A 25,808-nucleotide genomic window follows, 5' to 3' on the forward strand; every position below is an offset into this window, starting at 1 on the left:
CCCGGGCAGGTCACACAGGCACCCGAGTGAGCGAAGGGGGTACCCTGCGGGGACGGTGACTAGGAATTAACTCGGGTGCTTTCCACATTCCATTGGTAATGTCTGCCTGGAGCACCCTGTGGACAAGGCTCAAAAGGATGCTCAATTAGTGATGTCTGCCCTGGGCAGAGGGAGCACTTGATGCCTCAGAGGAAGGCAGAGCCAGAAGCACTTGGGGATGGGGATTAGGTTGATAAAAGGTAAAAGGCACCAGCAGGATCATGGCCATTCTCTCCACTCCACTCCCCCACTTGGCACCCTCCTCTCCGAAAGCCCAAATCTTTGCTAACTGTGATCGCCATGCACCTTGGATTTCCAGTCCTGAGACACCTCTACCCAGTTGTTCAAAACTCTGCACCCAGCATGCAGCACGGCTGATGAAGACCCTGCGGTGCTCTCTTGCTGGGCTAGGGGCCTGGGTGCGGCTCTGGGGCTTACGCACCTGGATGTCCAAGTTTGCTCCAGCATCGATCAACATCTGGACCATGGCTTCGTCCCCAGCAGCACAGGCGTACATCAGCGGCGTCATACCCTACGGGAACCAAAGGCAGAAGCGAAACTATCAGGAAGCAGAACAGGGGGACATATTCCACAGGCCTCTGCCCCAGAACCACAGATCCAAGGGTCCTGCTTCCCCCGCTGCTCATCCGAGCGATCCTGTGCCCGGTGCCGGCCTCCCCTGGGCCTGCTGGGCACACGGCACCCGGAGGGCGAGGAGGGGCATTTCCACGAGCACAGGCCATGGGGCCGGACGCAGGTGCGAGGCCTCCTCTGCCACGGGGAGCTGTAAACTTTGTATGCAAGTTACTTGTACCCCTCTGTGCCTGTTTCTTTATCTTTTTTTTTAATTTAATTTTTTAAAATATGTTTTATTGGTTTTTAGAGAGAAAGGAAAGGAGAGGGGGAGAGACAGAGAGACAGAGACAGACATCGGTTGCCTCCTGCACTCCTCCCACTGGGGATTGAGCCAGCAACCCGAGCATGTGCCCTGATTGGGAATGGAACCGTGACCTCTTGGTGCATGGTCCAGCGCTCAGCCCACAGCCTCACACGAGTGACACAGGGCTGGGCAGTTTCTGCATCTTTAGAATGGGAAGAGCATTCCTCACAGGGTGGGGGTAAAGAGTATGAATTACTCTGTACAGATTGCTTGCTACAGGGTGGGATTACCTTGCCTGAGCTAAGTAATTAACACAGCGCTATCACTGCTGCTACATTAAACGGCCATCGCCCCGCCCACCCAAACCCTGTGCGCGTCAATCACCCTGTGAGCGGTTTACATGCATTATCTCATTTAGTCGCCGTGACACCCCAACTAGGAGGCTCTGCTCTTGTCCCCATTTTACAGGTGAGGGGCAGAGGGAATTACGTGCCCACAGCCTCACACGAGTGACACAGGGCTGAGACGAAAGCCAGGTCCCGGGCTGTGAAGCTCACCCTCTGCAGCGTCTCCTGGGAGGTGGAGATGCTTTACCGTAACGTCTCGTGCTCCGTTCCGAGCTTTCCCAGAAGCTGAGGCCCAACCCTCCCGGGTGCAGGCGGGTGGCGCACGGCTGCCTCCTGGCCGGGAACCCTTCTCCGGGGCCGGTAATAGCAGAGGCCGCGGTGGGAAGAGTTATTCCTCAGCTGGATCCTGGCAAGCGCTTGCCTGCAGTCCGCGCTGTTATTTATTAGGTTATTTGTGTGTAGACAACATCTCCTGGCCTCGTAAATCCTTGCCTCGTGCCCAGAGATACAGAAACGGCCTGAGATTAATCATGGCGCGGGGCTGTTGGCCCACAGGTCACTGCGTAAACACCAAGGCCGAGGGACGCGCAGGACCGGGCCTCGGAGAAACGCCACTGCCGCAGAGGGGAACTCGGCGTCGTTTCACCCCCGCACACGCCTGGCTTGCCTCCCCCGCACATCTGCACACGATTTGGAGTTTGAGGCAGGCTCGGAGCCCTGTGAGGAGAAACTCCTTTTTCTGTGTCGGGCCCGTCCCTACTTGAGGAACATGAAGCGGCTAAACCGAAAGGGGCTGATTAACAGACTCCAGGGATCGTTGTCAGCCTGTGGACAACAACACCCAGAACGACCGCTTCCTGAGCACTGACCATGTGCCAGAGGCCAGTCCCACCGGGACCCTCCGGGGCGGCACCGTGGTCCCCGTGGTGGAGGGGAGGCGCGGAGGCCCAGAGAGGAGCTTGTCCCAATGCCACGCTGTGACATGGCGCCCAAGCCCAGGTGTGTCTGAAGCCACAGGCCAGGCCTCGAGAGGAAGACGCCCCCACCTCCCATCCCCCCCACCCCCGCACCTGCCCGCACAGAGGAGCTCTCCGAACGCACCTGGTCGTCCATGGTGTTGACCCCGTCCGGGCCCAGGGCCGCGATCGCCTGGTGGATGAGGTCCGTCCTCCCGCAGTTGAGCATGCGGAAGCCCAGGTCCTGGCTGAACTTCTCGGTAGCCGCTCGGGCATCCAGCCTCCGGAAGGAGCTGAAGCAGCACTCGGGTCTGCGCAGGAAAGACCGGCGTGTGTGAGCGTGGCCGTGTGTGGACGCTCTGGCGGGACACCGCCTCGCAAGGAGCCGTGACACAGCTGTGCCCGGCGGGCGGGCGGCAGGCGGACAGGTGGGTGGGGAGGACTGGGAATGGCTGGCGGAGCAGCAGTGACTGGCCTGGTCGTGCTCAGTGACACGAGCACACACAGTCCTGCTGGTCTATGGCCATTACAGAAGTGCTCTGAGCTCCGGGGAACGGTCCATGGCCAGGAAACAACGTGCCCTCTGGAATGATCTCCCGGGGCTGCCCGAGGAGTCCTGGCCTGGGCTGGGGCCACGGAGAAGGCCTCGCTGGGCCCCTCGCATGGTGTGGGCCAAGTCCCAGTTCTGAGCATTACAGTCTCTCCCCTCGAGGCTTGTTGGTGAGGCCAGAGGACGGAAGAAATGACAGGGAGCAGCCAGAGCCCCAGTGCCATCGAGCCCCCTACCAAGGGAACTCCCAGGAAGCCCAGCATCTCCGCAGGGCACTGCGGGCTTCCAGAGGGCAGCTCGGCGCAGCCGTGTGAGGCCGAAGTGTCGAGAGTGTAACTTCCAGAAGGAGAGCGGGCGTTCGCCATGAAGACAGAGGAGGCCAGAACTAGGGTTTGGGCCGGCCAAAAACAGCAACAAAAGCTGCAAGGCTCTCTCAGGCCAAGCATGGCCACACGGACCTTCCCTGGGGCCTGGAGACCCACCCAAGAGGCACATCAGAAGGAAACGAAGAGCCTTGCTGGGGCCACATGGACCTACATTCAAATCGGGGCACAGCCACCTGGCTGACTGGGTGCCTAGGGGCAAATCACCTCAGCTTCTCTACCTGTAACATGAGCACTATAATGCCCTTTCCCTCTAAGGCTGTCATAAGGACCGAGCAATGCACATAAAAGGAAGGGCTCAGCGCAGTGCCTGCATAGGACGTGCTCAAGAAAATGGCAATTACAGGAAGAGAGGAGAGGACCCACTTCCGCCGCCACCCCCAAATATCCCAGAGAGCCAGACGGTGAGAGCTCGCCTGCCCTAACCCAAGGGTGCTCTGGGTACCAGACCCACGGCTGCAGCCGAGGCCCAGAACGACAGCTCTAACAGGCTGCAGGAGACGAGGGCGGGGTGGCCAGGGGTGGCACGGGAGCCGGGGCCCTCCCGCCTCGCTCCCCCTGATCCCGTACTTGAGCTGCCGGGGCTCGCAGTCCAGGCCGGGCAGCAGCAGCCGGGCCGCCTGCCGGATGTCGCCGCTGTCCACGGTGAGGCTGCGCCGGTGCTCTGCGTAGGTGATGGCCACGCGCATCCACTCCATCAGCGGGGGCAGCAGCATGAAGGGCCTGCGAGGCAGCAGAGAGAGGGTCAGGCCCAGGCTCTTGCCTTTCACCGGGACACACCAGACCACGGGCACTCAGGGTTCCAAGCCCACCGACCCCTTCCTGCCTCCTCCTGAGCACGAACCAGCTCACCTCTGCCCGTCCAGATACCACTGATCCTTCAAGGCTCAGCTCCGGAAACCTCCCCAGATCCCTGTCTCCAGAGAAAACAGTCCCCTTCTGCTCCAAGATCCCTCACAACTCTCTTCCGACAGCGAATGCGTCTCCTCCTGACCGATGCTCTTGCTTGGGGAGGAGCCTCCCTCATCCCTGCTTTCTCCAAGCCACGCCCAGCACAGCCCGCACACAGGCCCCCAGGAAACATCTGCTGAAGGACTAACGTGTGGCTGAGCATCAGGAACTCAGTCTAGGGCACCCAAGTTCTCAGCTCGGGACCAAGCCCTATTTCTGCCCAGAAAAGAATGGCCTATAATTTCCAAGGGTGTGGTGCTCACGCGTCGGAGTGGGAAGCCAGGAATCCACAGGGAACGTACAGATTCTAAAAGGACCAACAATCCATTTGTGAATGACCCCTGTTTGATTACAAGTGTCCACTTGAATTCCCCCTCAAATATTTCTGGGTTTTACAGCTCTTCCATGATAATGCTACAAGGCAAGCTCAAAGGCACACTTGTACACATCAGTCCTTTCCATCCAAGGGGAAGGTTTCACCTAAGCCACCAGCACCGGGGAATGAAGTGTAAATGAGAAGAGACTTAGTGGATTTGCCAGCCATCCTTCCCTATCGTGGCCAACAGCCAAGACAAAGCCCCAAGTGCAGCCGCTCAGGTGGCATCTCCCAGCCGCACGCGGGGAAATCCAAGAGAGAACTTGGGAAATCATGAAGTCTAGTCAGATGGGGCCTCGATTCATTCTGTTTTGGGCCCCTCAGAGCCTGGCACATGAAAAAAATTCAGCGTCGATAACCTCGGTGGCAGACACTGGGGACGGGCTCATTTGGCCTCTAGTTCCCACCCGCGGACAAGCTCTGTGTCCTCCTCAGAGTCACTCCTGGAGGCTCAGCCTCGAGCCTGCTCCTTAAGCCGTTCCGGAGATTCTGTTGGTGCTCAATTCCCTGCGTTAAATCTCTTCCTGCTTGAAACACCTAGGGTGGTTTCTGCTTCCTGAACTGAACACTGATTAATATTCCCAACATGCAGAAACCCCCCGGGCCAAAGTGGTTCCTCTGCCTCTGGGGTGGTGGCCACCTGCCCACAAACTGACCTCTTCAGGCCTTTCTCCTTGGCCTACCCGCCCCCCGGGCCCGTGGTCCATGGGAAAGTAAAATGACAAGCAATTCATGGGTTTTCTCGGTAACGTGCTACCCTTGGCCTGTAGGTTCCTGGTCACTATTTCCTTTCCGGTAATTTCAAGCCCACTGGGCACGCTGAGAAGCGCTGGCCTGCTTCACTGGACATTCTGGAAAACCCCATAAAAACTCCCTGGGCCGGAGCTGCGCCCTGACTCCAGGGTGAAGGGGCCCCGGAGGAGCAAGGCTGGGATGGCTGATGTTTGCATCCTCCCCAGCGTCTCTCTGCTGTGCTCCCTCCCAAAGAAAAACGCTGTGTCCCTCGGCTGCCTTCCCCTCAGCTGCGCCCGGCCAGAGCCTTTCAGTGCCAGCGTGCACGTGTCTGCAGGGCCAGGGCCCGAGAGCAGGGCAGGGTGAAGGCACCCTGCCGGTCTGGCAGCCGTTCCCAGAGCTTTGGTCTCAGGATCCCCTTCGATCTCTTACAAATGATGGAGGCCCCTCAAGAGCTCTTGTTCGTGCGTGCCATCCTATTGATAACTACTGTGTCAGAAACTGAAACCGAGAAAATGTTACAACATCCGAATACACCAGCTCAGATCCCATCGGACGTCAGTGAGAAATAACATAACTGCGTGTCACATGCCTCCGGAAACTCTCCTCAACCCTCGTAAGAAACTGAGAGTGAAAGGCAAGTAACACGTTATAATGAAAATAATCTTGGCCCTCTGAGCTCCCGGAAAGTCTGACACCCCCAAGCTCCTGGCCCCACCGGGGGAACTGCTGCCTTAGATGAACGTGGCAGATCCCTGAGACAGGCTGCCCTGGGCTGGCAGGAGCAATGGGTGTGGGGCTGGACTCGGGCCCTGCGGGCACACGGCCTGGCTAGTCCTGGAATGGCGCATGGTTTGCACGCATCTGAGGGTCCTACACGTGTGCCTTCTCTGCCGCATCCTCACTGGGAGAAAGTTCCAGTGTCCAGTGAACTGGCTCTGCAGCCTGGGACAGGTCATTACTCTCCTTGGCCTCTTTTTCTACTAAAGAAGGGTGTTTTTCACCCACGGATATGTTCATTGAGTTTTTAGAGAGGAAGGAAGGGGTCTGGGGAGAAACATCGATGTGAGAGAGAAGCTTCGATCAATTGCCGCCTGTACACGCCCCAACGAGGGATCGAACCTGTAACCTGGGTGTGTGCCCTGATCAGGAATGGAACCCACCCTTTTGTTTACAGGAAGACAGTGTTTCTATTTTCCATTGTGGAACCCTTCAATGTTACTTCACAGACTGTCCGGTGACCAAGAGCATGGGCTCTGCAGGGAGACTCCTGGGTGGGGATCCAGTGCAAGTTCCCTCACCTCTCTCAGCCTCAGTGCCCCATCTGCAAAATGGGTACAACTCCTAGGACCGCCTCACAAGAAATACGTCTGTGAGGTGTTCAGCAGAGCGTTTGGCATATGGTAAGTTCTTGGTAAAGGTTAACTGTTATTGCTATTTTAGTGTCTGTTGATAGACAAAGTACCTAATAGTAACAACAACAACAAAAGGTTATGGGAATCTGGTCCGATGAAGTGCCTCAGGTCCAGCCAATTCTGTCCCCGCAGGCCCCCCAGCAAGTATAAACAGGGAAAGCTTGCAAAAGCCTGCCAGCAAGCTGCTCATCACCTACACCAGTGGTCGGCAAACTGCGGCTCGCGAGCCACATGCGGCTCTTTGGCCCCTTGAGTGTGGCTCTTCCACAAAATACCGACTTCTGCGCATGGGCCACGAAGTTTCAATCGCACATGCGGGCGTGTGGTATTTTGTGGATGACCTACACCATCCACCTCATAAGGGAGAGAAAACAAACGTGACCGAGATGTGGCCTGTGACCTGGAAACCATTGCTGGTGGTGCAGGCGCACGGCCTTGGCCACCAAGAACCCCGCGCCGGGGAAGGACCCACCTCGGGCCGAGGGTCCTGAACTTGTGAGGTGCCCGTGGGTGGGTGTGGAATTACTGCGTGGGGCCTGCCCCTCCTGCGCGCACCAAATGCTACTGGCAGCCTAACCTATAGAGCCCCACGCGTTCATGCAAACACATTCGCTCAGTCCGGCAATGACAAACAGAGACACTTAAAAGGCGATCGACTGGTAGCATTTGTCTTTGTGCATAAAAAAGCAGCTATTGTCATGGGGGTGGGAATCCAGGAAATACACAGATGAACAGGAATCTTCGACATGCAGAGGGCGAGAGGAGGAAACAGAGGCCCAGCCTCGAAGGTCACAAGCCAGTTCGCCCAAGGTCACAGAGCCAGTTCGCCCAAGGTCACAGAGCCAGCTCAGCAGCAACATGGAGACCAGACCCACATCATGGAGACCAGACCCACATGTCACGACTCAATTTCTCTTCATCTCTCCTTAAATTAATCGTTTCGATGAGCCTGAGTCTACCAAGCCCATGGCCTCATAAGGCCCTTCCACAGGGCCAGGTCTGCAAAAGCCATTTTCCCTCTTTAAAAAATGGAAAGAGAATAAACTTCTTAAGGCCTTGGTTTTAAGAGGTCCCTGCAGCCTGGAAAAAAAAAATAAACCCTGCCCCACTCAGCAAGCATATGATTTATTGGGATTACAGTCCTATAAGCGGTGTCTTAACAACACAGAACAGGAAACGCCTCCGATTTCCAGCTCAAAGGAGGCTCTGTTCTTTGGGGGAGGTGGGCAGCGGCCTCGGGGAAAGAGTCAGGTTGGCAGATGGGCCACGCGAGCCCCAGGCATGAGGCCCTGCGCCTCTATCCCCCACCGGCAGGCCGAGTCTGGGCCAGCAGCCGCGTGCCCTCGGTGCCCGCCCACGAGGACGTGCGTATGATACTGGGGCAGGCCCCGGATGTGCCCACTGGCTGGGCAGGGCCTCGAGACCTGGCGGAGCTCAGCCCTGAGAAAACTGGGCTGTGGTTTCTTAACTCCCACCTTTGGCTGGGAGCACAGAAGGCTCTGGGGTGCGGGCGGGCCTGGCTCCCAGGCCAGGAGGGTTTGGGGAGGTCCAGGATGCCTAAGGCTGGCTCCCTGACAAGGTTTCCCCATCACCATCTGAGCCCAGCCCGAGCTATGAGCACATTTAGGATCGCACAGGGACCAGCCAGGCAGCTGCAGATGAAGATCAGGGAGGGGGCGACCAGGATGTCTCCTAATTCTTCCGATGACTTGGCCCCACCTTCAGTGGGAGCCACTGCAAGCCCTGGGGGTGACTGCCCACTGCAGTCACCTTCTCACGGATCTTGCTGCTCCCACGCCCCTCCCGCCGTGCTCTCTGGGCCGGGCTGTGTGGCGGAACCTGTGAAGATGCCACACGGTCCCCAAATGATGGCACAGGCAGAGACTTCTCTGGGAAGGTCAAGGTCCGGAGAGCCACCGCGGCCTAACACCAAGCCGAAACGTCCACGAGAACAAAACCAACGTTGTCCCACTGAAGTCAGACTGCACGCCCAGAACAAAGGAAGCGATTCTAGTCCAATTCACATATTGGACTAATTATTCTTCTAGAATTGCTTGGTAAACCAGAATGGTTTGGCTCAGCTGGCGTCAGAGCTGGGCAGGCATCTTTCTTCTGACCCCCAGGCCTATCTCCTCCAGCCGCCACTGCCTCAGAGCCTGGAGCTAACCTCCGCCCGCCCGCCCCCCCGCCCCCATCCCCGTTTGGGGACAGGTGACTTCTCTTAGAGCCGAGCTTAGGGCTTTCTGTGGGGAAAATACACTTTTCTTATTAAAGCTCATCTGGTACAGATTAGAGGCAGTAGATAAACCTCCACTCGTCCACATATGCACACGGATATAAATTTAGAATACAGCCAAGCCGGGACCAGCTGCCTGCGACTTCCCCGCCTGTTCCCGGGGTTGCCCTTCAGGCCCCCGTGGAGCCTAAAAGTGAGCACCGGAATGGGAGGTCGCGCGTGTGACCATCGGGACATCCCGGACTGGCCCCTGGGCCTCCAGGAATAACAGACAAACACTAACAACTGCTGTTTACAGAGCATTTGCTGAGCACCTGGCACCGTTTTCAGCCTTTTGAACCTCTGGGCTCATTTACTTCTCCTATCTACGGTATGAAGCAGGTACTGTTACCGTCCCCATCTGACAGATGGGGAAACTGAGGCCGGAGAGGTGTAATAAGCTGCCCGAGGTCATGCCGAGCTGGGACGTGGTCCCAGGCAGAGTGCCCGCCCCTCAACAGTGCACTCCACTGCCACTCAGCCGAGCCGATCGGCCTGCCTTCCACGCCTGCACCTGCCCCATCGCCTTCCTCTTGGGGGAGGAGCATCAGGCACAGTGATTATATAATCTGTCACCCTAATGGGCCCCTTTGAGAGGGACAAGGAGTGCTACTACCAACACCACCAGGACAGCAGGTGAAACGAGAGCCGGCTCAGGCAAACGGACCATCTGGTCACCCGGGTGTGAGGCACCCGGAGTGCCAGGCAGTGGGAGGCCGGCCCTGCCCGCCCACCCTGGAGGAGGTCTCCACTCGCCCTCCAGCTAAGGGCATTCTCACAGCCCTCAGCCCATCTTGTTATTATTTTATTTGTTTGGCTTTTGTCTGCTGCCTCCCCGGGCTGCAATTTCTCTGAAGGCAGAGACTGTTGCTCACTGCAGTTTCCCCCCCTCAGCACAGCAGCCCCCGTGAAACCCAGTCTCCGAGTGTGTAAAGGTGCGGCACAGGTCACCCTCCCGGGGCAGCGCCCTCGGCTGCCCCTGTTTTCGGGGGGTCTGCTCTTACTCCAGAGCTCTGGGTCAGGCCCCTGAGCTCGTGAAATGGGGAGCCGCTCTGTCTTCCACTCTTGGAGGCTTGAGTTGGCCTGGGTGCTGGCAAGTGGTTTTCTTTAGGAAAAAAACACACACACCGCCCAGACAACAAGGCGACCATTTCATGGGAGAATTTTCTGCGGGGCCCGGCCTCCTGGGGCAGTGTGGCTGACTGGGGTGAGGCAGCCTCTGGGAGGGCAGCGGGGAGCTGGGATCGAGCCTCTCAGGAGGGAGAGGGAAGATGTGGTTCTGCACATGTCCCTGTGCCCTTGGGCCCCGGTGGAGGGGACACAGCCATGATTTGGTAACTGGGCCTGACACCAGGGTGGCATCTCATGTGGGCGGGGTGGTAGAGATTCCAGGGGAGATGGCACGCAGGCCACTGCCCCTCCACCCTTTCTCACGCCCCCCCATCCTTTCTCACACGGCAGGGAGGGCCCTGGGTGCTCTGAGGTCCGGGGCCCCTGACCCATTTCTCAGGCCAAAGCTCCCAGCTCAGCGGCTGGGCGGGCGAGCAGCTGGTCCAGCAGGCCAGGTATCGCTGCTGCCCACACACCTGGAATGCAGTGGTGGGAAAGCAGGCCTCTCTCCTCTCTGCTGGGGTGCGGCCCCCCCTGCCGCAGGCCACACCTCACCTACGGGGCTCACTGCTGCCATGTGCAGGAGACCGGCCTCCTGCAGCCGTGCCCGGCGTCTGCGGTGGCTGGCAGAGACCACACGCTCTCGCACCAGATGGCAGCCAGACAGAAGGCCTCCGACCTGTTCAAACGCACGGCCCCCCAAGGGCACTGTCACCAGCACCCGCCTCTGCCAACGAGGCAGGCGTGCAAGGACTAACCTGCGGGCTCGGCGGCTTCATTTACCCCGGACACCAGCTGCGGAGTGGCTGAGGCTTTTGCTTAGGGTTTCCGGGTCGGAACTCCTGTCTGGATTCACTGAGTGAAATCACACAGCACCTACCTCCCCCACGTCCCACAGTCTAAGGCAGAGAGATGACCTAGTCTCACTGTCAGGTAAAGAGTCTCCCGAAACTTCTAGAAGGAGGAGGGGCATGGGGCTCTGGAGGCCTAACAGAGATGCACAGTGAAGGGGGGAAATTCCCGATGGCAATGAGTGGCTTTGACCCAACCAACCAGAGAAAGAGGAGAAGATGGTGCGCGTTCTCGGGGCCCGACCCTGCTTTCTGCACCCACATCCCAGCCGCAGCCTCAGGCAGGACCCCGGCATGGCCTTCTGGGCAGCAGTGCCCCCCTGCTGGGAGGTGTGGAGGGCCTGGATGTGCCGAGTAAGCATGAGGTCACTGTGCACACATGACCCTCTCACGCATCCACCCCGCGAGGCAGGAATCGTCACTAGTCTGCATTTTACAAACGTGGAAACCGAGGCTTCGAGAGGTTTGGAGACATGTCCGAGGTCACATAGCTCGCCCATGGTGATGTGTCTGACTCTTAAAAAAAAAAAGATTCTCGGGTCTTTCATGAGACCACACTGCCCCCCACAAAATGCTGAGCCTGCACGGTGGACAGAAGGCTCCCCTCAGTGGGCCCACCTCCCTGCTCCGCCCAAACCCCAGCTCCTGCACCCACAGCCCCATCAGCCCGGATGCCAGCGGGAACGGGAGGCTGGCCTGGGCCCCGAAGTCAGAGGGTGCACGTGGACCCCTAAAGAGCCTTCTCCCCCAACTCTCAAATATTCAAGTAGCAAGCGGGGCACGGACGGCTGTCGGAGGCGGCTGGTCTACTGGGAGGAGGAAAAACTAAGAGCTGCCTGTCAGGCAAGCAGGAGCAGGCCAGCGGCAGCCCGGCCTGACGCCAGGTACCGCCGGAGCTCTCCTGCCCCAGCCTCAGGTCTGGAAAGCCAACCGCTCAGCCTCCGAAGGGACCTTCCTTAAGAAAGGAAGTTCAGTTCTCCGCACAGGGATTTTCCAGCAGACAAAGGGGATTGTTGCTGCCGGGTTAGAAAAACACTCCGAACGAATGAGGCCCCGGGGCCTGGCAGTTCCCCCTGCGAGGACCGGTGGGCCCAACAATGGGGCAGGAAGTCATATGCAGCGGGCAGCTTCCCAGGGCACTTGTCAGCGGCGGGGCCAGGATCCTGTCCCGTCTCCAGCCCGTTACCTGGCACCGCCACTTCCTTTGTCTGCTCCAATCCCTGGCCTGTTCCTTTTTGGATGCTGGACAGATAGATGCCCACCCTCAGGCTGGCCACCCAGGACCAGCGAACTCAAGTCTGTTGGAGAAGAGGCTCGGAGTCATTGCGATTGAGCTGCACCAGCCATGCTGGGTCGAGGGGGTGCTGACCGAGAGACCCGGCTTCCAGCATCTTGCCTTCCTGCTCCTGGGCAGCGGGAGGGTATATCATCTTGGATCGTGCGAATTCACTGTGTTAGTATAACCGGGCCTCCCCGCCTGGACTCAGATCTGCCTCTTCCTCGCTGGGCCCTTAGGTGCCCTGCTGACCCTTTCTCAAGGCCTCGGTCTGCTCACCTGTAAATGACAACAATGGCTCCCTCCAAGAGCTAATGTGAGGGTCTGTTAGACTGCTGTGCATCTAAAGTACTTTATAAACTGCAAAGCTTTGTCTAGATCAGTGATGGCGAACCTTTTGAGCTCGGCGTGTTCAGCATTTTGAAAAACCCTAACTTAACTCTGGTGCCGTGTCACATATAGAAATTTTTTGACATTTGCAACCATAGTAAAACAAAGACTTATATTTTTGATATTTATTTTATATATTTAAGTGCCATTTAACAAAGAAAAATCAAAAAAATGAGTTCGCGTGTCACCTCTGACACGCGTGTCATAGGTTCGCCATCACTAGTCTAGATGCTTCTGGCCCAGGCAAAAATAAACCAGATCACATCACTCCCAAGCTTAACACTGAGCCACGACAGCCCACCACGCGTAGGTCTGTGGCCAAACCAACTAGTGAGGGGCCTAGGGCCCGAACACCAGGAACTTCAGAAAGTGCTCCACTCACTCTTGGTCTCTGAACCAACAGGTGGGTGAAATCCAGTTTTCAGTTCTTTGAAATCCTTGGGTGGTGCGTTATGATAAACCTCAAGTCTGTACATGTGTTTGTCCAAAACAGTCCTCACTGCATTCGTCCTCTGTGACATCTGGTCTACCTCGTCTTCCGGCCCCGGCTACTGCCAGGGCTGAGTTAAGAGGGAATTGAGGGCAGGGACTGAAGAAGGCATATATGAGAGGGAGGCGAAACGTGCCTTTGAGGGGTTGTGATATTTAAAGTCACCACTGCTTTTGGGTTATTTATGCATTAAACAAGATTTAGTTATTCTAGTGCTTCCATAGGTTTGTGAAAAGTAATTATACCAACAATAGCAGCTACCATGTGTGAAGAGTTTACTCTGTGTGCTACGTCCTTTAAATACATGACCTCATTTGATCCCACAAAAACCTTTGGAAGTAGGTCAAGCCACTTTCCATTTAAAAAGCTGGGGAAACCAAGGCCTCAGAAGTTAAAGAACTTCCCCAAAGTACATAACTGGTAAACGGCAGAGCAGAGACCCCTTATTAAGGTCGTTGAACCCAACGCATCCAATCTTTAGGCTCTACAGCCTATCTCACTAACAGAACAAAATATTTTACTGCCCTACTGTGTGCTAGGGACTGTTCTACGTGCTGAGGATACAGTGGGAACAAGGCCGACCCATGACACTTACATTCTAGAGACAAGTAAGTAAGCAAATACTAAGCAAGGTGATTTCGGGAGGAGGAAGGTGCTCTGAGGGTGATGGAGAATGACTGGCAGCGGGAGGGACAGCTTCCTGGGTGCACGCAGACCACAAACAAGTCACTCCAGGGTTTACTGGGTGGGCCAGTCTGGGGAACACATGCAAACAAGTCCTTAAGTCACCCAACAGCTATTCTTCTTTCTTTTACTGCCATTTTGGGAAAACAGATGGAAATTTAATGCAAAAAAGGAGACGAGGAAAAGAGAAAAGAGCTTAACGTTGCAAATCTTCTTGAAATGGCATTTAAGGGAGCCAGTCAGTAGAATGAAGCCACCAGTGCCATCATCTCTATTATCTGGTAAGAAAACACTTTCGCAAGCTGAGCAAAAGCTTAACGAGCCCCCTTCTTCAGACTGAGCACATGGCCTATCTGGGGCGCTTCCTAGTTATGTAAAGTGCTCATGGGGAACCCCCCACCCCCCTGCATCTGGAAAGGAACAAAGAGGCGCCTCTGTCCACGCTGTGTACCTCACTTGTGTTGGGGGCATTTCCCCAGAACAGGGGACTCCCCCAGGGAAGTAGGCACTGCTCAGATCCCCACGTTACACAGGAGGAAACTGAGGCTCAGAGGTAAGGAGTCTTGCTCCGATCACAGCCAGGGCGCCTCTGAGGGTGCTCAAAGCCCCCCCAAGAAGCATTTACCTGGATAAACAAGTATTGGTGATGACTTTATAAAAAAAAACACACCTAATTTTTTCGTTTTTAAAATGTAGATCCATTTGTCATGAAATATGCACTTTGAAACAAGGAAAGTCCTTCCGGGACTTTCACCGCCCATGCCGCCCTGCCTGTGGCTGTCTCCTCGGCCCAGTTACAGTCCCAGGCTGTCCCGATGCCACCCCACGGCTCCAGCCTTTCCAAACATCCTCCTGAATATGACGGCGGCGAAGATGACGACGGCTGACCTACTGTGTGCCAGGCACTGACTAGTCTAAGTGCTTCACGTGCATTAACTCAATGAGCCCCACAACGCCCCTCGAGGCGGCACTATCACTCTCATGCTAAGAAGAACAGGCCAAGGCACAGAAGCCAAATGACACGCCCGTCTGCTGGTCAGCGGCAGAGCCGGCCTGGATCCGGGCCGGCTGCAGGGTCTGAGGGCCGACCTAGGACATTTCCATGCAACCAGCCTCCTCCGCCACTGTCTGCTGGTTTGTGCTCATTTGTCCCCTTCTCTCCTGTCCTTTGCCTCCCTCATTAGGCTGCAGACTCAATCACATAAGCCCCTGTTCATAACCCTTACACCCCTTCCCCATGGACCCACAGACGTGCGGGAGAAATGTGAGTTGGTAAGTGAAGCCCTTACGATGCTATCTGTCTCTATTTGTGCTCTGTGATGCTCGCTATAGTTAGCAGTGGCGTTTGTAAGTCGTTGGCATTATTAATTATTATTGTCAGTAGCAGTGGTTATATTAGTAATATCAATAGCGGTATTAGCAATTGTATGAGTAGCAGTATTCCTAGCCCAGATAACACTTGAGACCACATTTTAAGAAATGTCATACTACATTGGAGAAGAAAGACTACTCGGGACATCAATTAGAAAAGGCGTCCTGTCTTTAGGTTGACATGGCCCCACGTGTGTCTGCCCTCATGCCCTTCGCTGGGCCCCCTGTACAGCACACAACCTGTGTATCTGTTCTGAGCGGCCATTCCCAGGCCTCTTTACCCAGGCCTCCCTACCCATGTCTCCCTTCCCAGGCCTCCCTACCCAGCCTCCCTTCCCAGGCCTCCCTACCCATGTCTCCCTTCCCAGGCCTCCCTACCCAGCCTCCCTTCCCAGGCCTCCCTACCCCAGGCCTCCCTTCCCAGGCGTCCCTACCCAGGCCCCCCTACCCCAAGCCCCCCTGCCCCAGGCCAGGAAAGGGCTGGAACGCCATAGAGAAAACACTAGACTGGCAGCCAGTGGGCCTGGATCCTGGGGCTCTTCAACCACTAGCTTCCTGCCGATGGAGTCACCTGCTAGAGCCACAGGTCTCGTCTGTAAAATGAGTGGGTGGAGCAAAAAACGTGCCTAAGATCCCTAACGGTGACATCGCTGTCATCCAAAGAGGTGGCAGCTACCACTGACGGAGGCCAGTTACCGCCCAGACCCTGCCCACAGTGCTTTTCCTCGGAGCACCAGCTCACGCGATTCTCTACCACCTTTCCCGGTAGGTGTGAACACCCCACTTTAGAAAAGAGGCAACGGAATTTCTCAAGAGCCCAGGAAGTGGGCACAAGAGCTGGCAGACCCGAGACCAAGGCCAAAACTCACATTCTGAGCCTCACCGACCCCTGTACATCAGCCCAGGTCAAACAACCCCCCTGCCTCCTGGGCCAGGCCTTCCCCATCTGCATCCCAGCCCCCCTCCTGTCCCCCCTTGGTGCCAGCTGCCTCCTCACAGGCAGGGAAGCAGCCACCGGTCAGTCCACACACACAGACACCCGGCCCACCAGGTGTGCAGCCCAAAGAAGATCCCTACCGCTCATTGTTCAGGGCCATTCTCGGGGGGTCCAGGTTGGGGTTCTCCATGGACTCCATCTGTGGGCACCGCAGGAAGTAGTAGAGCGTGTGGAGGGCGTCGGGGGACCAGGTGATGGGCTGGGGAGGCTGGCGGGCCTGACGGGCGGGGCTGGAGCCAGGACACAGGGGGCGGCGCCCCTGCATGTGGTGCATGGCTCGGGACACCAGGTCACCTGCAGGGGGAGCAGAAGGGAGGAGAGAAAACAGAGTCTGAGTTCATGGCCCACATTCTCCCAAGGACGCTTGTAGCTAAAGCCTCGTAATTACGGTCTAGTCTGGGCGGAGGTGGAAACTCACCTAGACACACCGTGGCCGGTTTCCCTTTCACTTTCGGTCTTGCCTACACAGCTGAACGACACACCTGGCAGGCCCGCCCTCCACAGTGCAGGCCCATGTGGTTTCTTTTTCGACATCCCCACTCTCTCCACCACCCCACGGGCCTCGCCCCAGCTCTTTGACCAAGGGACTCCCTCTGGGCCTCCTCTCCCAGCTGCCCACAACCAGTGCCAGACTCAGGGGACGCCCGGTGCTGTCTGGTGCAAAGGCCCAGGCGCTTCAGTCAGGAGGCTGCCTCCATCCCCTTTGTGTCAAGCAAAAGCACCACCACCATCCGCCGAGCACGCACCATGTGCTCAGCATTCACCTTCCTAGAAAGAGGATTTGATGTGATCCTTCACATGCTGGGGCCACGCATTACCCCCATTTTACAGATGAAGAAATGGAGGCTCATGCGGCAAACAAACACTTACTGACCCCACACATTTCCCTGCTCACAGGGAGGCCACGGTGCACCCAGCTGTGGTTCACTAGCCAAGGTCAGGCGGCTAGTCAATGGTCTACATTGGAAACCAGGCTGTTTGACTCCACAGTCTGTGAGCTGAGCTGTGGCCTGGGCTGTCGTCCTGTGCTGTGTTACTGCCCAAGTCCAGCCTTTTCAATATCCCCCCAGCCGGGCAGGAAGCTCCCATCATTGTGTGCGGCCACAATGCTGAGAAAGGATGGGTGAAGCAGCCCCAGGCACCTGCGGGCCCCTCGGTTCTGGGACAAGTGGCGCCCTTCCATCCTCCTCAGGCCTGGGAACGCAGGGCCTCCCCAGGGGGCCAGCTTCCTCCCAGCTGGACATGGTTGACCCCGAGGGGGGAGAAAGATGCAGGTTTTAATTTGGCAAGTAAAGGGTCATTCAATGTATGGCAGAACCAAGTCATTCATTTATTCAATTTATCGTCACTCGACAGCTTCTGAGAGTCTGGTACTTCGTTCCACAGTGTCCCCGGCACCCTGCCCGGGATCTGCTGCATAACAGGTGCTCAGCAAACACTTAGAGAATGAAGAAATAGCCTTGCACCTCTGTTTCATTTCAACATACAATGTCGGGGCAGGGGCTCGATTTGAGCTCATTAGCCGCCCAGTTCTCCCACGACAGCCACAGTGACGGTGTGTGGCCTCTATCTGAGCAGGGACAATGGCACCCCTGGAATTGATCTCCACTGGGAAAGAGCGTGTCCCCTACCCCCAGGTCCTCACTCCTCTCCACACGCCTGGCTGTTCGTCCCTGCAGCTGTGTGCCTCCTGGCCCAGAGGGTGGAGGGCAGCAAGTTACTGACAAATGCCCCCCATCCCCAAGACTCTGATTTGATGGGTCTGGGGCAGGACCCGGGCACCTGTACTTTGTAAAAGTCCCCCTGGCGAGTCTACTGCCCGGTGGGGTCTGAGAATCACCAGGTAAGTGGGTGAGAGCATAGACCCCAGAGTCAAGTCAGGGCTCTGCTACTTCCAATCTCACACACGTGACTGAGCAGAGCCTTGGTTTCCTCATCTGTAAAACGGGAGTCATCACAGCAAACCTCAAAATGGTGCGGATCCCAATAAATAACAGGCGGAAAGCACTCAACGTCCTGCTGGGCACAGAGTAAGTACTTGACAAAGGTTAACTACAACCCCATTAAGATTCCTGGCCTCCTCCTGTCATCCCTCCATCCTGCAGGCCGTTCTGTGGCTCTTCCTCCCAGGACCTCTGCTGCAGTCAAGCGCTGCCCCACATTTCCCAGGACAGGAGGCCGGGTCCTGAAATGCCAGCTCCCAGCCCTGCCCTCGGGCTCCTGGGTGGTAGAAACCGGCACCGACACCCCCCACCCCGCAGCCGCCTCAGCACAGCTCGTTGTACCAGCTGAGTCGGTGCAATGAGCTGAAACCTGGCTCCCGCCTCCCCAGGCCCGAATGCCATCACTTCTGGCAGGACCACGGGGCCATGAGGAGGAGAAGTCACAGAGCCTGCAGTTTGCATCCCAGAGAAATCTCGTGGAGATAACATTTCCGAGGCAGACAAGGTGGAAGTCGTCATCATTAATCACGTTTATGACTGTTTTCTTGTTACTGGTGCAGAAACCGTTGGCAACACAATTCCAGCCTGAATGCAGGCAAGAAAAAAAAAATCCAGGAAGAAATGGGAGAGGCTCGGAAGGGCTCCCTAACTGGAACAGGGAGGCCCGGAAGGTTCGGGAAGGCCGTGGAGGCAGCAGGAGATGGGGTCCCTGCACTTCTTGGCTCCAAGCCCAGCTACGTGTCATCAGTCTCTCTCAACAACCAGACAATCCCGATCGGGCATCTAAAAACGCACACTGCTCTGCACCCCTCATTTATGGCCAAAGAGAGCCGCTCGCTTTGGCTGTCCTCCCAGAGGGCTTTTCCTCCCGCCCCCTTAGATTTTCTAGGCTTCGTGATAGACATGAAGAGAGAAAATCGCATTCAGTCTTTACAACCACCCCTTAGGGGAGGCATTTCTGTTTTACAGACGAGGAAACAGGCTCACAGAAGTGAAATGATTTGTCCCAGTTGCACAACTAGCCTGTGAACCAGCCAGGCCTTGAACTGGGGGCCCCATGTTCCAACCGCTTGCCCTCGGCTGCTGCGCCATGGCCACCTAGAGCGTGGTCTGCAGACTGTTACCGGGTCACAACAAGTTAATTGTAGAAATTTCAGAAATTTTAAAACAGCAACAACTCCATAGCAATGCCTATCTAATCTAATAATAAGAAAAAAATTGGCTTGCATTTTACATGTCTTTTAGTTTACTTTCCTGGACATTTATTTCTATTGTGTTTTATTACAGTTTCAGTCTGCAGCATGGGGGCAGGGTGGATGAAACCCCCAGCTAGTATGAGAAGCCTTGGCCCAGATTGGACACTCGGAGCTGCTTCTGGAAAATTCTTGGACTTGAGAATCACTTGATCCTAAGCTCAATGAAACCTCAGTCTGAAGCCCAGAAACACCCACGGGGCGTGAAAAGCCCGCCCTCGCTGCTCGTTAATCACGAGAGCCTTGATCAGAGGTGCTGCAGGTTTCACTGTGGTCTGCCCACCCTCATTATGTGCCATCCAATAACACCAATAAAGCCAGCAGAGAGTCTGGAGTGCAGCAGACTCCTCCATCTGGCTGCCTTTAAAAAGAGGGGTTTTGTTTTGTTTGTGTCTTATTCCCCCCCATCTACATATTCATGGGTAGAGAGGGACAGAGGAACATACAGGTGCCCAAGTTCCCATGCAGCTGGACCTGATGCAAGAAAGAAACTTCTTGACCTACCTGGCAGGCTGGGCTTGGCAAAGCGCAGGGAGCTGATGCCTGTTAAACCTGGGGTAAGGTTTTAGGTACAAGGTGCTCGGTGCCAAGTATCGCTAACCTCATTAAGATCTTTAGTCTCGGAGAGAGAAATTGCAATATCTGCCTCCACCTTGTCTCCTCCCTCCTTCACAGCGGGATGAGCAAAATCCCTGGTTTCAGAGTGAGAGGGAGCACAGGCAACTCGGTGCATGACACGGACTGTTTGGTTTTCGGTGAAAAGTGGCTACGGGGCTGCTTCTTCCCTTTGCCCTGAGGAGCAGCGGGGCCAGGATGTGGACCGCTCCTAACGCACGTGCACACACACATGTGCACACACACACACACACACACACACGCACACACACACACACCCCTGGCATCTGGTACTGTTCTAATCACTGTGCTACAGGACAGAAGGGGAAAAGCAGAGTCTCTATTCTCATGAAGCTGACAGGCCAGATGAAAGGTGACAAACTATTTACATGGGAATAGATGATAAATGTCAAGTGGCGATCAAGGCTTTGAAAAACCAAAGCCATAAGAGAAAAGACAGGAATGAGAGTGGGTGCTCGTCCACGCAGGGTGCTCAGGGAAGGCCTAATAAGGTGCCATTTGGGCAGAGACTTGCAGAGCATTTAGGGGGAAGGTCACAGGCACAGGGAACAGCTAGTGCAAAGGCCCCGGGGTGCGAGGTACGTGGCCACAAGGCTGGGAATCAGGCTGGAGCACGGTCATCTAGATAAAGCCAGATCAAATATTTGATCGTGGGCTAGTGAGGATATAGATTTCACTGAGTGAGCCGGGAAACCATAGCGGGCACGGAGGGGATGCTGAGCAGATGGGTAACATAATCCAATTTGTGTTTTAAATGGCCCTGGTTGGGGCTGAGTTGGTAGCAGTGGAAGTGGTGCAAGGGGAAAACTAAGATCTGAGCATATTTCAGAAGGTAGGACCAGTAGGACTCTGTCTCCCTTCTCCTGAGGGAAGTTTCTGAGTGCCCCCTGGCCTGGCTGTGGACTGCAATGGACAGAGGCCGCGTGGGGAAGGACAAAGGCTCAGGGCCCAGCCTCGGCGTCAGCTGCCCGAATGCTGGCGGCAGGGCTGCTAGCCACGTCCAGGGAGCCCACAGTCCCACGTGAAAGAGCTCTGCTAACAGCAGGCGTGTCGGGAGTCGAGCCCACACCCTGACTCCTTTTGCTGCCTGACTTGGGGGAAATCACATTGCTCCTTTGAGCCTTTGTCACCAGGACACACTTGAGGAGTAAATGAGATCATGTGAGTGAGGTGCTCCATGTGGTGCCTTGCCCACAGTAGGTACTCACTGTTCAAAATGCAAAATAAAACCAAGGTGCCTTCCGGGGTCTGAAGGCTGGGTGCATCCCTCCCTGTTCTCGGGGCGGGAAAGTTTACCAAACACACCGAGCCCGCTTCCTGCATGTCCCTGGAGGGGCAGGGGACCCAGGTGGCCGTCCTGCCATCCCCCCGGAGACAGAGCCGGACGTCTGGCTTTCCCTCCCGGCCCCAAGTGCTGATCTGCTCTGTGACCTGGAGCCAGGCACCTTTGTTTCCTTTCCTGGGAAGGGGAGGAAGAAAGAAGGGAGGAAGCTGCGTCCTAAAGAAATAGAAAGGTTTGCCGTTCACTGTTCAGGGGCCAGAAAACTCCAAGAAATTATAAATAGAAAAGGCTGAGTGAAGCGCCATCTGCTCCAGCCGTGCGCTAGGGCCCCTGGGTGTGTGGCTGCCGCCGGGTGGTCGTGGCCTCAGGACACAGTGAGGGAGAAGTAAGGACGAAGAATGTGCAGTTTGATTTCTCAAATAACTGGGTAGTGACCTTGACCGCAGAGCCCTGAGGTCCTGGTGGAGCCAGGGCCGCTGCAGGGCTGAGGTGCCCTCCTTCACCCAGAGCAGCTCTGTTTTGACTTTCCCTTTTTCATGTTGAGGTTTAAGGTGTGCTTTCCTTTAAAAACAATACTGGTGGTAAATTCACTACTTTGGGGGCTGGCAGGTAAAATAAACGAGTGAAAGAGGCCAACTAGAATAACGAGGTACGTGACAACGTGGGGCACAGGTCCGCTTAGCTGCCCACAGCCCCTCCCCGTCGCTGCCATGCAGGAGTGGAGCCCAGTGTCCCCAGATCTGTGTGCGATGAAGGCCCCATGCGGCCAAACCACACGGGACCGTGGGCCACCAGTGGGCGACCTCTGGCCCGGGAGGACCGAGCTTCCAGGGAAGGCAAGAAGCGTGAAGACGGAGGAGGCCGGAACCCAGAAGCCAGCCTCATCCTCGCCTTCTCCCCGGGAGCCAGCTGGAGGGGGTGCCCCACGTACTCAGCTCGGAGATGCTCCCCACGCAGGTGGCCAGGAGGGACTGCTCCAGGGTCCGGAGCTCCAGCTGCGCGTAGGCATCGGCGCGCTCGTCCTGGCCCAGGGACCCGCCGTTGTAGGGGCTGAAGTACGCTGGCAGCGAGAGGACACCTGTGGGGAGACAGACAGAAGGTCACCTTGGGGAAGCGAAGCTCTCGGCAGAGCAGGGTCAGTGGCAGAGGTAAGGCTCCACTTGGGGACGGCCGCCTCTCACCGTGGACAGCGCTGCAGGGCCAGGGCGCGGAGTGGCCGGCTCGCAGGTGGCACTGAGCCAAGTGGAGACGGGGAGCTGCACAAGGAATGGCTACGGAGGCTGGTGGGCCACACGGGAACTCATTCACTCCTTCACTTCTGCTCTCACTGAACATTTGCAGAGTGCCTCGCCCAGCCCCGGCGCGGGGTGACAAGGAGGCCTGGCTCTGTCTTCCAGGAGCTCAGGGGACGGCTGTGTCAGGGTCAACCTCCACCTGGCGGCCTAACGGGCAGCACCGCCCCAGCCTCTCACTTCCTGTGCTGCCCCCCTTCCTTCTTCAAGCCACCAGAGGCCTTGGGAGAAACCACAGAGAAAGATGCTGCCTGCTCCCCTCCTGAAGGGACCCGTCCCGTCCCAGCCGTTGGCCAAGCCCAATTAGTGTTTTTCATTAGCGCTTCAGCGGCCGAGGAGCCGAGCTGTCAGCATCAGCCCCCCAGGGGGACAGCCTGTACATTTCTCAGACTCACTGTGTGGCTTCTTAGAAAGCACCAGACAAGCAAAATCAGCCCGGCTTAAAATTACATGTGGGTTCTTAAGAGCATGTGGTCACAGACATTCCCAACTTTTAGTGACGGCTGTTTCTTTGATCAATGCCTCTTTGTCCACCCACCCTGATTTTTTTTTTTTAAGGAAAAAACCCACAGGAATTTAATCAGTCAGTTTTGAGGAAATGTCTTCAAATTCCTTGAGATAACTGGAGGCCCCGGGATGTGGCCAGATGTGCCTTAGAACTCCCTGTCCTACACCCAGAAACGGGACGGGGGTGAGGACAGCCACGGGGCGTGCAGGAGAGCGGTGGAGACAGGGCCGCGGAGCCGGGCTCTGTCACTTAACCGGGCGGCGTGATGGCGGGCAAGTTACCTCATATCTCTGTGCCTCCCACCGACCCCTCGTGTGTTAACTGGGGATGAGGAACGTGCGCAGCTTGCAGTGCGGCCCTGAAGGGGAACTGAGTTGCTGCCCCTCGACCCTCGGACAGCGTGTGGCTCAGAGTAAGTGCTCTGTGGGAGCCGTGGCTATCATCTCCACTGTGTGCTGGGGATGCAGGCTTTGCTCACACTCTCTCATTTTTCTTTCAACCGGGTAGGCACTGCTGTCTCTGTGTTACACACTGGGAGATGGACGTTCAGAGAACTGAACAACTTGTCAACTAAGTAGCAGAGCTGGGATTCGAACCTGGGTCTGACCAACTCTAGGTCATGCACACACAACCCTCTGAAAGCCCAGATCCAATGAGCACACCTCCCAAGCTCTCCTACTGTGCTGAGCCCTGTGTGTCCCTTTCCTGGGTCAAACGCACATGGCAGGCCTCCCCCTCACCCAGATCCTGACCACTCTTAGGTTCAGCCGCCGGTCAGCCCTGCCCTCCCAGCCTGCCCTTCACTTGACCCGGCTCCCTGCCCTCCTTGCTGCCTCACTGCCGCTAGGCACTGCCCATCTCCCTTTGCCCCTTTTGATGGCAGCGGCCCCTCCCATCACATCCGGCAAAGCACTTCCTCAGAGCTGTTTCCAGTGGGAGGCGGAGGAGGGCGTGACTGGGATCCCCCTGCCCTATTCCAAAGCAGAAACTCTCGCTGGCAGCGGAGTGCCCGTTAGGAAAAGCTGGGAACATTCAAACAAGTGAACCAGGGAGAACATCACGCACACACACACCGTGAGCTAACCCCACGGACAGCCGGACACCAGGAAGGCTCCTACACGGCTCTGTCCCCAGGCGGGCTGGCTCCTCCTCTCTTCTCTATTATTAATCTCCAGGAACCACACAGGGGACATGTGGATCACATTTGCAGTGTTTACAGCAAGGGAATAGGAAAGTCAGCTGATTTGTCAAAGGATTCCCAGAGAGAAATGTTCTGTCAATGGATCTAGTAACAGGAGCTGGCAGCTCCATTAATAATAGTCCCCATGTTCCCAGTCATCACCCACCCACGGGGATTTTCACTTAATACTGTGGCAAAAGTAATTATGAACCGATTATTAATAATTGATAACATCACAGCTTTTGCATAGTACCTTTTGCTCTTAAGAGGCTTAAAAGTACTTCCTCAAAGTGCTTTATTCCTCGAGTAACGTATTCCTCCGGTGAGGTTGGTAGGGCAGTCATCATGGTTAACCGTCAATAACGTTGACTGTCAGTGAGGGCTGACTCTGTGCCAGGCAGGTGATAACTTACTTGCACGATCACATAGAAGCCCCCAGGACTTTGTGAGGTACCCATCCTCCCCATCTGACAGGCGAGAAATCCAAGGCTCCCCAAAGTTAAGTGACTTGCCCTAAGTTATGGAGGGTCGGAAACTGACCTGGGGCTAAAATGTCAACTCTTGATTTCTGAAATAAAATGACATGCTAATCTTTGCCCCCCTGCCCCCAATGTCCTTTAGTTAAACTGCACTGGAATATCTGCAAAAAGAGGGGTTCTGCTTGGGCCTTGGTTTGATAACTTCAAAGACCCAGAAATATGACTTTCCTTCAAATGGGTCCCCAGGCACCTCCGGCCAAGGTCCCTGGAGGTCTCCCCTGAAACTTGAGAGAGAGAAGGCTGTCTGCTTCTGTTCGTTCTACAAGCAGTTCCACAGTTTGTCTTCCAAACCCGCTCCTTAAGAAAGCGCTTTTTTACGCCAATTGAAATTCTCCTCTCTCCCACATAAGCCCGCTCCTCAGAAGTTCTCACTGGAGATGGAAAATATTTGCTTTAAATTCTCTTAACACCTCAAGGCCTTCCTTGCCCCACACAAATTCCCAGCTGTGTGATGCAGACCTGGAGCAAAGTCACTGTAAAAAGAGATTCCAAGAAAAAAGAAAAGGAAAAGAAAGAAAGGAAGGGCATTTTTTTTCTATTTAGTAAAATCCCTAGGAAAAAAACTGCTTATTTTAGTTAGTCATGATGAAAAAGAAAGCATGCTGGAATGTTTCCCTCGACCCCTTTATCAAACAGACACCCCCAACCAAGCGCCGTTGAGCGGAGAACCCCACAAGCATCGCTCAGGTCAGGACGGTGAGATGGGGCCCCGAGGGTGAGGCAGTGAGCGCGCCCAGCCACCTGTGCCTCCTCCCACAAGCCCAGCCTTTCCGTGGAAACAGTGCCGCCCTAGTGTGCCCCGACTGCATGCGAAGCCTCCACATTTCCCAACGTGTACACAGAACCATCCTCTTCCGTCACTCCGTTCTTCTCAGCCTGGTTGCCCAACCCTTGAATCTGGGAACTCGTTATCTCATTCCCCAAAGCGCCGCCTCCTCCACGGCCCATGCCTCTCCGAGGACAGCGAGTGCGGCACCACAGCTGCCCAGTTGTCCAACGACAGACCTGTGAGTCATCACCCTTATCAACTCCCTCCCTGCTCCCACGCATCCAATCAACAAAGTCTTGCTCCTTTACTCCCTTAAAATTCCAAGTACCTGTC

General features: G+C 56.0%; 1 protein-coding gene across 1 annotated transcript in view; it reads right to left on the minus strand.

Moving 5' to 3' along the window:
• Positions 1–25,808, minus strand: part of ABTB2 (ankyrin repeat and BTB domain containing 2) — a 138,468-nt gene that overhangs the window by 12,067 nt on the left and 100,593 nt on the right. The window contains 5 exon segments of the mRNA XM_006098068.2: positions 482–571; positions 2,368–2,533; positions 3,726–3,878; positions 16,154–16,367; positions 22,119–22,265. Coding sequence (XP_006098130.1) covers positions 482–571; positions 2,368–2,533; positions 3,726–3,878; positions 16,154–16,367; positions 22,119–22,265 — 770 coding nt within the window.

Source organism: Myotis lucifugus, unplaced genomic scaffold (assembly GCF_000147115.1).
Source record: "Myotis lucifugus unplaced genomic scaffold, Myoluc2.0 scaffold_218, whole genome shotgun sequence".
NCBI lineage: Eukaryota > Metazoa > Chordata > Mammalia > Chiroptera > Vespertilionidae > Myotis > Myotis lucifugus.